Source organism: Neovison vison, chromosome 11 (genome assembly GCF_020171115.1).
Source record: "Neovison vison isolate M4711 chromosome 11, ASM_NN_V1, whole genome shotgun sequence".
Lineage (NCBI taxonomy): Eukaryota > Metazoa > Chordata > Mammalia > Carnivora > Mustelidae > Neogale > Neogale vison.
In genome coordinates, this window is record NC_058101.1 from 70,217,487 (window position 1) to 70,229,633 (window position 12,147).

General features: G+C 38.1%; 1 protein-coding gene across 6 annotated transcripts in view; it reads left to right on the forward strand.

Moving 5' to 3' along the window:
* INPP4B (inositol polyphosphate-4-phosphatase type II B) overlaps positions 1–5,024 on the forward strand; it is an 830,572-nt gene extending 825,548 nt beyond the window's left edge. For 3 of the 6 annotated variants that reach the window (XM_044268010.1, XM_044268015.1, XM_044268016.1), the window contains one exon: positions 3,408–4,808. In XM_044268010.1, coding sequence (XP_044123945.1) covers positions 3,408–3,582 — 175 coding nt within the window. In that variant the 3' untranslated portion in view covers positions 3,583–4,808. Of the gene's footprint in view, positions 1–3,407; positions 4,809–4,849 lie in introns of those variants that run through there. The other 3 variants (XM_044268013.1, XM_044268017.1, XM_044268011.1) reach the window with 3 other exon arrangements.
* The last annotated feature ends 7,123 nt before the right edge of the window (positions 5,025–12,147 follow it).

Genomic DNA, 12,147 nt, shown 5'->3' on the forward strand with positions numbered 1-12,147 from the left:
ATGATTTCTGTACCTGTCTCAAAGAGTCCTACATTATATTCATTTTTACACAGATCAACAGGCTTAAAATCTGACACAACCCAGCAATCCAGAGCCTGAAACATGGTGCTCTATTAAGATTGATTTATCAGATGATTGTGGAGTCAAGAAAAGCTCTATAAAATATTGGCTTTAAAATCTTAGCTCATAATTTCAAGATGGTGTGCCCACAGCCCCCAACTTGGATGTAATTAAATGTGAAGTGATCTCATTTTAGCACAGGAGGAAATCAGCTTTCTGGTCAGAGGAAATGTTTTTCAATTTAGTATTAATTGGGAATTTTCCTTTGGGGGAGCTGGAAGAGCTCTAACAGTTAAAGGAATAAAGTACCAAATAGCACAACTCTTCATGAATGATTACCCAGCAGGGGAAGACAGGAAGACTCTTGCTTTTGTTTTTAGCGATCTGGGTGGTTTGAGAGGGTACCTGCCTTGGGGGACATGTGATCCACCATACACCATAGCCTCCCACAGAAAAAAGGGAGAAAAACACGAATATCATCAAGTCATGCACATTGGGTTTTATTTAAGGAAATGTTTCCTCAGGTAACAGTGATGTATTTAAAAGTGAGACATTTCTTTTTACTTGTTTTTAAGTGATGGCTTTGTCAGGTCTGTAAAGAAGAAAAAAATCATTTTCTATCCTGCAGATTCAGTAACTGCCCTTAAATGACTGATCATGTCACATTTTCAGTGGCGGCAACATAGTCACTTTTTCCATGGCGATCTACCAATGATGGTTAAAACGAGCGACCCTAGTTGGTCAGGACACCTTGCAAGGCAGCCATTAATTAGTTGTTTTTCATAATCTGCTGGTGAGGAAGTTCCTAATATCATTACTCAATATCAATACATACACATCCTTTGTAGTTTACCCTTGCAGAGTGCTTAAAAACTCATTTGTAGTTATGAGGAAATGACCATCTGTGCTATTCTTAGTAGAAAGAAGGAGACAGCCCCACTAGCACCCGTGACCACATTGCGACATCATCCGGGGCCTCAAGCCTTACGTTCCGTGGCAGCCGCCCCCACCATGTAGCTTTCAATTCTAGCTGAATAATGGAATTATTATGTGTGAGACCTTTTTTTCATATATTATTCTAATCTCCAGAGAAGGGAGTCAGTAAGCAATAAAGTAATTCAATTACAAAACTATCTTTCCAAAAACAAAACAAAAAACCACAACCTTTTAATTTAGTAAATTTCACTTCTAAGGCAAATTCAGCAAACAGACTGGAAAACGTGAAATGTGCTCTGGCAGGTTTTTTTGTTTTGTTTTATCTTTGTTTTTGTTTTTAAATCTAATACAAATTATTCCCCTGTATTTGAATTAAGGACTTCACAAAATCCTTTCAAATTACTTTTTGGCCAGTAATGTACTCCTTAGCCAGAGCCTATCTACAGGCAGTTCCAGAGGGATAGAGTGTTTCTATACTATTATATTGATCGATCGTGGTTACTATTTAACCTAAATTTGTAATCAGAATATAACATTAATAATATGATTGATAGGTAGATGACAGAGAGGTAGGGTTGATCCAGGAGACTGTACATGTCTCCTAACAGGGAACATTGGAGAGGCAACAATTTCAACAAAGTTAAGATTTGCTACAGATAACTTTCACCTTAAAACTGGACGGGAGGGAATGGTAGTGATATCAGAGAAATAATATTAGGCAAGGAAGCTTTACCTAATCACAAAAATACTACCAAAAAACCTACTGCCTAGGAGAACCTGGGTGGCTCAGTCCTTAAGCGTCTGCCTTCAGCTCAGGTCATGATCTCAGCGTCCTGGAATCAAGCCCCGCATCGGGCTCCCTGCTCAGCAGAAAGCCTGCTTCTTCCTCTGTCACTCTCCCTGCTTGTGTTTCCTCTCTCCCTGGGTCTTTGTCTGTCAAATAAATAAATAAAATCTTTAAAAAATAAATAAAAATTAAATTAAATATAATAAAACCTACAGCCTATTTCCTACCTAACATGCCGTAGAATGCTGAACAGGCAACCAGGTCACTCATACGGTTGACAGTGGGAATTATGCAAGTCCAGAATAACTCTCCTCTTGCTCAATAAACCGTGTATCTTATTCAGAGATGCTGCTATTTAACATTGTCACTGGCTCCAGAGTCCTTAGATCTTCCCAAAGAACAAGGAACCACCAGAGCACAGCACAACATGACTGAACGAATGCTTTAAACTAAGTCAGACAGATGCTCATAGTAATTCTTGCCACTGCTGCCCGTGTGGCCAGTGACGCGGTGAAATGCCTCATCACGAGTGCCTGGGTCCGAGGTTTTCAGGGGCTGCACCTGGTTGAAGGGGGCCTGCAAGCTCGGGGGCTGGTGCACATGGCATTCTTCCTGAGACTGAGTAACATCCAGTTTTCTGCCTCAGAACCTGGAGGAGCTCATCAAGATCAAACCACGCCTTGACACCAGACATTGAAATTGACACCTGTGACTAAAATTCTGAAAATTCTGACAACTGATGAAATAGAACCTAGAATTTTTATTTTCGACTCACATGAGCGTGGCAGATTTCAGACGTGCCACGATGGCTGCCGCTTTTTGAAGCCCGATTACCAACGACCGTTTTTCACGTGCACAGAAAATCTGTTTTTTTCCAAAGAGTCACTCTGCAGATATGGATCTCTTTTCAGATCAGGGGTCCCTTGGAGATAGATTTGGCCTCATCTAGGTAAGATGAGCAGCAGAACACATAGTTCATGAGCCGAGCTAACAGGAGGGTGCTGAGTCGGGTTTTGTTCAATGAATCATATGGCTGGCAAGGATGGCATGTCGGGTGTTTCATTCATTTTAAAAACCAAACCATTTCCATACATCATTTTTATAACTGTAAATGCATTATGTAGTATAATGTCAATAGATGGCGTGTTTCAAGGTGCCAGGAATGTCGGTTTGCTTCACTCCATACTGTGTTTCTCATTTTGTTTTCTGAAGATGTATTTATCAGATTATTTTTTATGGGTTGATCCATATTTTAGTTTTATTCATGTAGTCCTATTGATTGGTGCTGTTATGCTTATGCGATTGACTCTTCCCAGTACAGACACATTCAGCCCACGTGAATATCATCTTAGTGTCTCTCTGTTCCTTCTTGCCCCAAAAGCAAAAGGAATCGCCTTTTTTTTTTTTTTTTTTTAATGCAGTTGTCAATGTAGTACGGGGAAAAAAAAAGATGCGCAGGACGCTTTTTGGGGCTGTTTAGCATAAAAACTCCATCTGAAACAGCTGTGTTATGTAACATAATGTGTTGTATTTCAGGATATTTAAGGTTGAGTTTCTTTCCTGTGTGAATGCTATACTATTTTCTTTTCTCCCCTGACTCCCCCTCCCCACCCCTGTTTAACAGCAGACAAACCCAGGGAGCACTGAGTGAATCCGATGATCCCGAAACAGGCTGTCTAACTGATAACAAGCCAACTTCTCGACACTTCTATCCTGTCGCCTTGCTGCTTGTCAGCTCACACCTGCTCGTTGTGTGGCTTATTCTAAGTCTTGCGTTACTATTAGCCAAATACCAATAAGTTTTATGTTGTATCCCTTTCTTTTCTACAAATGACAATGGACTTTAAATTACGGGGGGTGATGCTGTAATATTTCTACATTTTCAAATTCACAGAATTTAAAAAAAAAAAAAACAGACCAAATGTTTGAATTGTAAGTGTTTTGTTTGTTTTTCCTAAAAATCTACAAAAAGAAGTACTATGCATTAAGGGAATTATTTTGCTCTTTTGTTCATGGAAAAGTGTTTCCCACTGTGAACTAGCTCAAAAAGAATTTTTAAATTACCGTCTTTGGAATAAGACAAAGAACAGAATCCTGAAAGCTTGAAGTTCTGCACCTCCCGTTTCTCTTCCCATTCAGTTTATCAAAAACAATTAAGAATGAACTGGCACAAGGCGCTGAAACCCTGAGACAAGTCTTAGAGATGTGGGAGGTTCCAGACTTGATTTCCACTGTGCTAATGTCATTGTTGCCATCCGCTGATAGAACCTTCTGTTTGATTCCTTAACCTGTGAGTTATGTTAGTTCTTGGCTTCAATTGACCCTTCACTGTCACACAATTTTATGGAGAGAGTGGCTCTTTATGTTTTGTAATTAAATTAACCTGTTTGTAACTATTGTTTGGGTTGACTTGGCTCTCGGAGTACTTTTCTATTCTTTTTAACCAGGTCTTGTTCGTGTCCCACACGCCATTTTCAGCACCTGTGACTTTTGTACTGTCTGTGCACAAGCCCCCTTCCTTTATAAAGCGGAGACTTGGACCAGGCTGTTGGGAAAGCCATTCTTCTCTTCGTTGCACAGCTAAAATAACGAAGTAAAATAGAGATGAAATTTTCTTTTAAAAATCTATAGGGCCAGACTTAATCAATTAAATGCCTTATTCTTAGAACCTGCATCCTTAGGGCTACATGTAGATTTTCATGTGTTTTAAAGAGACTGAGAAGTTAATTTGTGGAAAAGTTATTTAAAAAAAAAGGCAGATATATTTATGAGACTAAAGTGAAGCCGTATTGTGGAGCAAATTATATTTAAAGAGTTTATTAAACCTTAAATATTGGTTAAGAGCAAAGAGACTTGAATCGTCTCTTTCCGAGGGCAATAACGGTATTGGGCCTGGCCTAGGATTTAACTTTGTAAGATGTATCATCACTTGTGGAAAAAAAAAAAATGTAGAGTTGAATCTTTGTTATTTTTACTTGGACTGTTGCTGCAACTCTGCATTGAACAAATAAAGCATATTTATTTATTCTGTGTTTCATGAAGTTGTACTTTTTCCCCTTTCACCAGAGAAGGATGCCGCATAGAGAATGTACTGAAGAATGTCAAATGCAGGAAGTATGCTTTCAACATGCTACAGCTGATGGCTTTCCCCAAGTACTACCGACCTCCAGAGGGGACTTATGGAAAAGCTGACACCTAACTTTACCAACATGCAAATAAACAGGAACACAAACACGCTTCAGTTGGATAATCTCCACCCTTTTACCTTTTTTACTGTCACGAATTTGTGGAGGGAAGTGATCAGGGATGTTGGCCCAGATCTAGGCATTCTTTGAATTAGGTGTTAGCATATTACTCTGAAAGAAATCCACTTACAAAAGCTCAAGTAACATTGTGATTCTAGTTCTTGGTCTCAATGCATTGCCCCTCCCCGGCTGAGATCACCTCAGGACGGGGACATTTCATTCATGGAGTCCCTGAGCCAGAGGCATTCTGAGGAAATGTAGGCTGCCACAGAGGTAGGACAGGTGACTCAAAGAGGGACTCTCGACCTCCCAAGCGAAGACAGGAGAGGGGAAAAGGGGAGGGAGTCTCAGACATGTTATTCCACAGCTGTTCCTACGTGTAAACTTAGAGCCCATTTTTGGGACTTGGGAAATTTTTTTCCAGTGAATTAAAATTCGGTAACGTCAACGCATGAACTTGACGGCAGAAGTAGGTTGCAGGTATGCTTGCGGGGCCTCTGGGCAAGATGAGACCAGTCCTCCCGTCCAGGTAGATGACAGTGTTAGCAACACGGTGAGAGACTTTTCCACAACATGCTGTCTTTTCAAAACTCTGACGAGAATCATGTGACCCCATTACAGAAGTGGTGATAGAAAAAGTTGAATAGTTTAGTAGAAAAAACACCACGAGGAACAGCTACTGCAAGGAAATGAAAGATGATCAGCCTGCTGATGTCAAATGTGAAAATCCCCATCAGCCTGAACTTTATGTAGCCAAGTTCATAAGAGTCAATAAACTATCTTTGTGATGTTTCCCAATACTCCTCTTGTTACAGAATAGAGATGGTGGAAGTGTGCGTGTCTGGCATAGATGACTATATGTGAATAAACATTTTAAGACCTATGCAGCCATAACTAATGCTAAACTCAAACAATTATTTCTGGTAACCTGAATTTGGAATTTATTCTCCGGAAAATTGCACAATAGGTTTTCCAAAATTCCAAATTAGAAATTGCTTTGGAGATCATCTTGTATAAGGCCAATGTAATTGGGTAAATTAAAGCACCAGGAAGAGATGCACCCCAGTCATCCAGCTAGATAATTTTAGAACCATGATTACAATCCATTCTTACCTTCCTGGCCTGTGGATTGTCTATTCTCCAAACTGCCATGCTAAAAATATACATGAAAATTGTGGGAGAATTCTAGTTAGTTAAATAAAATTTGGCATTTATTGCCAGAATTGAGCCTTGGAGTATAATGGTCTGAATAAATGAACCTGTTTTCTCCAGATGTTAAGAGTTTATTCTTTTTCCTCACTCATTGGAAGAGTATGTTATCCAGAGCATAAATCTCCCCTTAGAAATGCTGGAGGGCTGTTCCGTAGACATCTCCTGGCTGTGCCCACATTCAGTGGATGATATTATGGGTTTTTTTCATAGCTAGTGTGACAGCTTCTTGGCTAAGATGTCTGTTGAACTAAGGACTCCAAACAGATCTCTAGGTTCATGTTGGGTTTTTCAGATTACTACAAATTTTTGATAACTGTTTGGCACCTTTCATACTAGAATTTTCAATCCATTATTTTAGCTAGTGACTTGTGGGCGTTGTATTTGAGGTCATCTAGAAACAGTTTCCAGGTTTTTAAATAAAAAGGTGCTGTGTACTATGGATCTATTTACAGACCAACTTTCCTGGTGTTCTCCCTTATGCTTCATTCTCCATTTCAGTGATTAAATATAATTTTTGAATTGTTCAATTTTATTTGAAAATGATAGGATTTGGCGTTATTTCCATGATCCCGTTGGATTTAAATAAAGAGGTTGGGATGACAGAGGTTTCCTTGAGTAACAATGAAGCCACACTCAGTATATCAAAGAGTGGTCTGTGTTCCAAAAGACCTTAAATGAAAATGTATCATCTTGTAAATACTCTTATAAAGTCATTTTTCTTTGTATTTTTAAAAATGAGAACTCTTGACAAAGATACAGAAAAAAATATTTATTAAATAGAAAATCAATAAGTACGGTCTTCTATTTGGGGAAGATATCCCAAAGATATGTTTTCTTTCTTTTTTAGTTAGTTCTGATAGAGAAGTCTCAAAAGCTGAAGATTACTGCCATACAAATGCATAGAAGTTTTCTTTAATTATTAGCAGAGTCATCTGCCTTTCCCTTTATAAAGCCTGTATCTGTGCATACTGTTAAAAGTGGATTTAACCAAGAAAATTCATATTTCATTCCAACAGCGATACTGCTCTCTTCCTGAGAGCTATTCCAAGTACCATTGGAAATCCACCTGACTATTTCTTAATTTTTTGCAGTTTCCTAGATCAAAGACCAAATATTAGAAAGTTTTAAAATCTGCTTTGTAAAAACACAGCCTAGTCATGCTTTCCTCTCTCTTTTTTTATTTAAAATATACACGAGCAGACCTATTTCAAGAGATCAGATTGAGCCAGAAACTGAACCAAGAAAATGACATTTCCAAACAAGATAAAAAATTTTTTTGGCTAAAAATATGTTTCCCTCTAATGCAGTTATCAAATGCAGATATCAATTCTGTAGAGCTGTTTGCAGAGTTCTACAGAAAACATATTTAAAAACAAGGGAAGGCGAAATCTTGATTATGTTTGACCCAGTGACAAAAGACCCAGAGCCTGAAAATGTTCCACAAAACAGCTCAACATTAAAGTTTCAAATATTTGATTGAAGCAGATCCACATTTGGATGCATTCATTAATTTCCCACATGGTTGTTTGGTTTTTCTTTTTTTTTTTTTTTCTTTGTAAATATCATCTTGGTTCTGGTCTGCATCCTGCCAAAACAATTTTTTGGTGTTTAGTCAGTCCAGGAATCCCATGAGTCAGAGCCACAATTTGATCCTGCTGACAAATTGTGCTAAAATGACCAACTAACTAATTAGAGAAGTACAACATATGACTAACCTCCAATTCTTACTTTATAAGACAGATCCCTGTTTTTGTTCTGGAAATCTATGAAGTCTTAAAAGCCAGCATCTGGGTGGAAGATACTTTCCTTTTTCCCCCTTTTCCCCTCCACTACATATGGTATTTTGCATAAAATAAGACTCTCAGTGGAAAAGAAAAAGATTTGTATGGAGTAATGCTTTTCTTCCCAACAAATCAAGCCCCTCCTTGTGTAAAGTATGATGCATGAACCAAGGAGAAAGAATACCAGCGGTACACTAGAACTGACTAATGTAGACTCATGAGAGTTAAGTTAAATTTAACTCTCATTAAATTTTCAGGAAATTTGTGAGCCAGTTGTTAAACATACCATCATGAATTATTAAATTATCAAAAGCAATTAAATACATTTTATTAAAAACAAGGATCATGATCAAAACTTACTACTTCCTGATTATTTTCCTTCATTTTACTCTTTCCCTGTGCTTCTGAGGTTATTTATGTCCATTATCTCTGCACAGTGGAAACACTATATCATCGTGGGCTACTGTGCATCTCTTCCTGACTCCACACCCAGAAACATCAGGTGGGTTGCTTGAAATTGATCACAGTGGGAATATTTACATCCAAAAATGACCCAGTGCTGCAAACTGGGACCTTTAATTCCTGGAAAACCAGTTGTTAAACATTTACTAGCATACAACTGAATGCCACCTTTTTTCTCCAGCAAACAATAAATAATTGAAAACATTATGAAAGTATTAATATAGTATTAAGTGCAATCAGGCATCTTCAGATGGCTACAATTTTTTTTTTAAGATTTTATTTATTTATTTGACAGACAGAGATCACAAGTAGGCAGAGAGGCAGGCAGAGAGAGAGAGAAGAGGAAGCAGGCTCCCTGCAGAGCAGACAGCCCAATGTGGGGCTCGATCCTAGGACCCCGGGATCATGACCCGAGCCGAAGGCAGAAGCTTTAACCCACTGAGCCACCCAGGTGCCCCAGATGGCTACAATTTTGTTTTGGTTGTTCCCCTTTTTAAAAACACCTATTAGACTATAAGTAATATTTGATGTTTATATGTTCTTCATAATTAAATTATATACTCATACAGATGCATTTAAAAATGTATCTCTCTTGATGTTCTGCAAGGGAAATCTTAGCAATGAAGCCTTAGCATAAGCAATAACAACCATGGGCTAAATTCAGAGAAATGTTAGCCTAATTAGAATATCACTGAAAATGTGCTTTAGTACAAGTTTTTAAGCTTATAATTTCAGCATTTTCTAAAAGCAGGAAAAATGGTACCATATCACTGTGTCCAGATTCTAATAAGTATAGTTCGGTTGAAATCCACACTGTTAGATTAGGCAAATTAAACTCTGGCAGTATGCTAGAACACTACAGACGTTTTAGATGTTTGATTTCCAAGCAGGATGGCATATCAGTTGTCTAATTCAATATGCAGGGCACCTTTTGTAATCTTTAGGAAATAAATTAATGTTTATCACAGATTTAAGAAACTGGCCAGAGAAAAACCATGATCAGCAGTTAGGGAGGGAAGCGAGCCTGTTGAACACAAAGCATCCCTAATAGCTGGAGGCTTTACAAATTATGCACCACTGAAAAGAATGATTTGCTGAGCGTTGTGTGGTTGATTGACAATTTTAGTGTGAATTGACATTCATTTAGCTCAGCTGCAGTCGGCAGAAGCTATGCTTTTTTCCCCCATATTTATATTTTATTGCTTTACAAAGAAAGTCCCAATATATTATATCCTTTGTTTCTTTGGCACTTCTAAGTTAGAACTTTCTACCCACACAGATGCTTCCTATAGCAAAACTATCTTTAAGAAGAGGAAAATAAAATCAGTGTTTAGTAAAATATTGTGAACCAATTAGGTATCAAGCTAAGGTATGGAAATTTGGATTTTTACTTTCTGAGTCATGGTGCACATTAATCAGTCTTCAAATCTTATTTCTAAGCACATAAGAGAGTCTAAAGTATTTCTGATGTCAAAGAAACAAAGCCTCTCTGGCTACTAGTACCAAGGAGGTAAGAAAAAGAATCGTAAGGTAATATCAGCCAAAAAATAAATTGTACATGCAATTAGCTGTCCTCAGCTTGAATATCATAGATTATGTGAACATTTAGAATTATAAATCAAAAAAGAAAAAAAGGCTCACAATGAAGTATAGTCCCCGTAGAGTGAATATGAAGAAAGAGAAGGCCTAACGCAAGCAATGGTTCCTGATAAGCCAGACCTTGTTTATCTTTCAGTAAACTGAGTTCTTTAAGATGATGTTGCACTTTCCTACTCATAGCATGAATATATTCACAGGCTTCCTAAAATCACTGAAATGACTCTACAGTCACAAAAGAGCATACATAATCCAGCAGTCCAACTCTAATGATCACTTGGTACGATTTCATTGTCTAGCAGGCAATATTGACGCACGTATTAGTAAGATCGCTTTCCCATCGATATAGGTCCTATGATGTTTTTATATTGTTGTCAATATTAAAACAATATTTCATGTCAAAGGACTTTTCAGACGTTTCAAAGGCAGGCTCCACAGATGTGTAAGTGGAGAGACACTCCCCTTTCCCTGCACAGGTGTGTTCTTTGTACACATGTACTTCTCATGTGAATATTTTATTATATTGTTTAACCTAACATCTAATTTTCAGACTCTTGTGGTACTTTTCTGAAATGGTGGCATTTGTTTTCTTTTTATGTTAAGTATATATTCTAGATGAGCCAATAATGTGTATTCCTAGGAAATGGGGCAGAGATAGGTTAGATCATGTTATACTGGCACTTGAAGAAAAATCATTTTATTTTGTTGTTCGGTGTAAACCATATTCATTGTACACTGTGTGTATATTTTTGTTTAAATAAATGTGATTTTTATTTTTTTCTGTTTCCGTCCTTTTCTCCCTATCACACATTTTTTTTCATTTTCATCAGTGTAGCAATGTCTAAAAGCTAATTTATATAGCAGAAGAGTGTCCTAAATAATCATTCAAAGACAATAGACTAGTTTTCAGCTAGACCACAATTACAGTGCAAATTTTACATTGATTCTAGGTTAGTCTCATATTCACTAGCAGAATGTATCCTTAAGGGTTGCCATTCTGTAGGAATAAGATCAGCCGTGGTCTAGAAAAAAATTTCAAGAACCAGATGTCAGTGCTTCAATACGGGGCAAATCACTGATCTTTGTAGCCCAGATGCTGGTGGAGTCACTTGAGCACACCAACTAACTTCTCCTTACAGGCTAGCTGCATCTGATCATTCATAACTCATTAGAGTAGCTGATACTAGAACGCACATTCCAAAGTTGTAATTACATCTTGTTGCCAAAAAATTTGCCAAACGAGGCCCCTGGTTGCATGTAAAAAAAGAATGGAGTTTTGGCATCTGGAGCATTTCAAGAACATTGCTGATCCTGCAGCAAGAAACATTCCCCTTCTATCATGTCATCATCATTAATATATGTTTGTACTAACATGTCTTTCTACATCTGAGCGGGAACAGTATGTAGGTAGCCTCATGGTGGGACAATGCATAATGAATTAGGGAAAAATGCTGCCTGCCGTCAAACCAGAAGCGGGAGTGCTCTGCTGTCTTAAACCTCCACACAAAGGTACCTTGACTGTTGTAAGTGACATTCCCACTCAAAGTCACCACACAACAGGGATTCAGAAAATGTGTTCCAGAGCCGTGTTTCGGTATCTCCAGAGGGTAGAATCAGGATATCAAACCAGCTCCCACTCAAAGCAAAAATAGTCACATGGCATGATTCTGTGAGTCCCTATCGCAACAAACACCCAGTTCTCTGTTCTCCCGATGGTCCTGATAAATCAGGGTGACTGAAGAACCAGTTTTTTTAAATAAATATTAAGTGAAAAGGGAGATTGTGAAAGCATATTTGGGTAAAATATCAGGAATGTGGTGTTCAAATGTTAAGAACTTTCCACTTCCTAATCCATATGACTTTGCTGCTAGAGCCCTTGGTTACAGAATTTGGCGACAGCAAGGGTGATAATGATCTGCTTTTTGCATAGTCGGGTGGCTTCTCAGTTTTTAAACCAAGTGACCATCAGCCACCACGTCCCTTGTGGATTATTCCCTTTCTCTGACCTGAGCATGCTCTCCTAAACATTCTTTAGGCTCAGTTACTGTGTCTACTTCCCTTGCCTGTT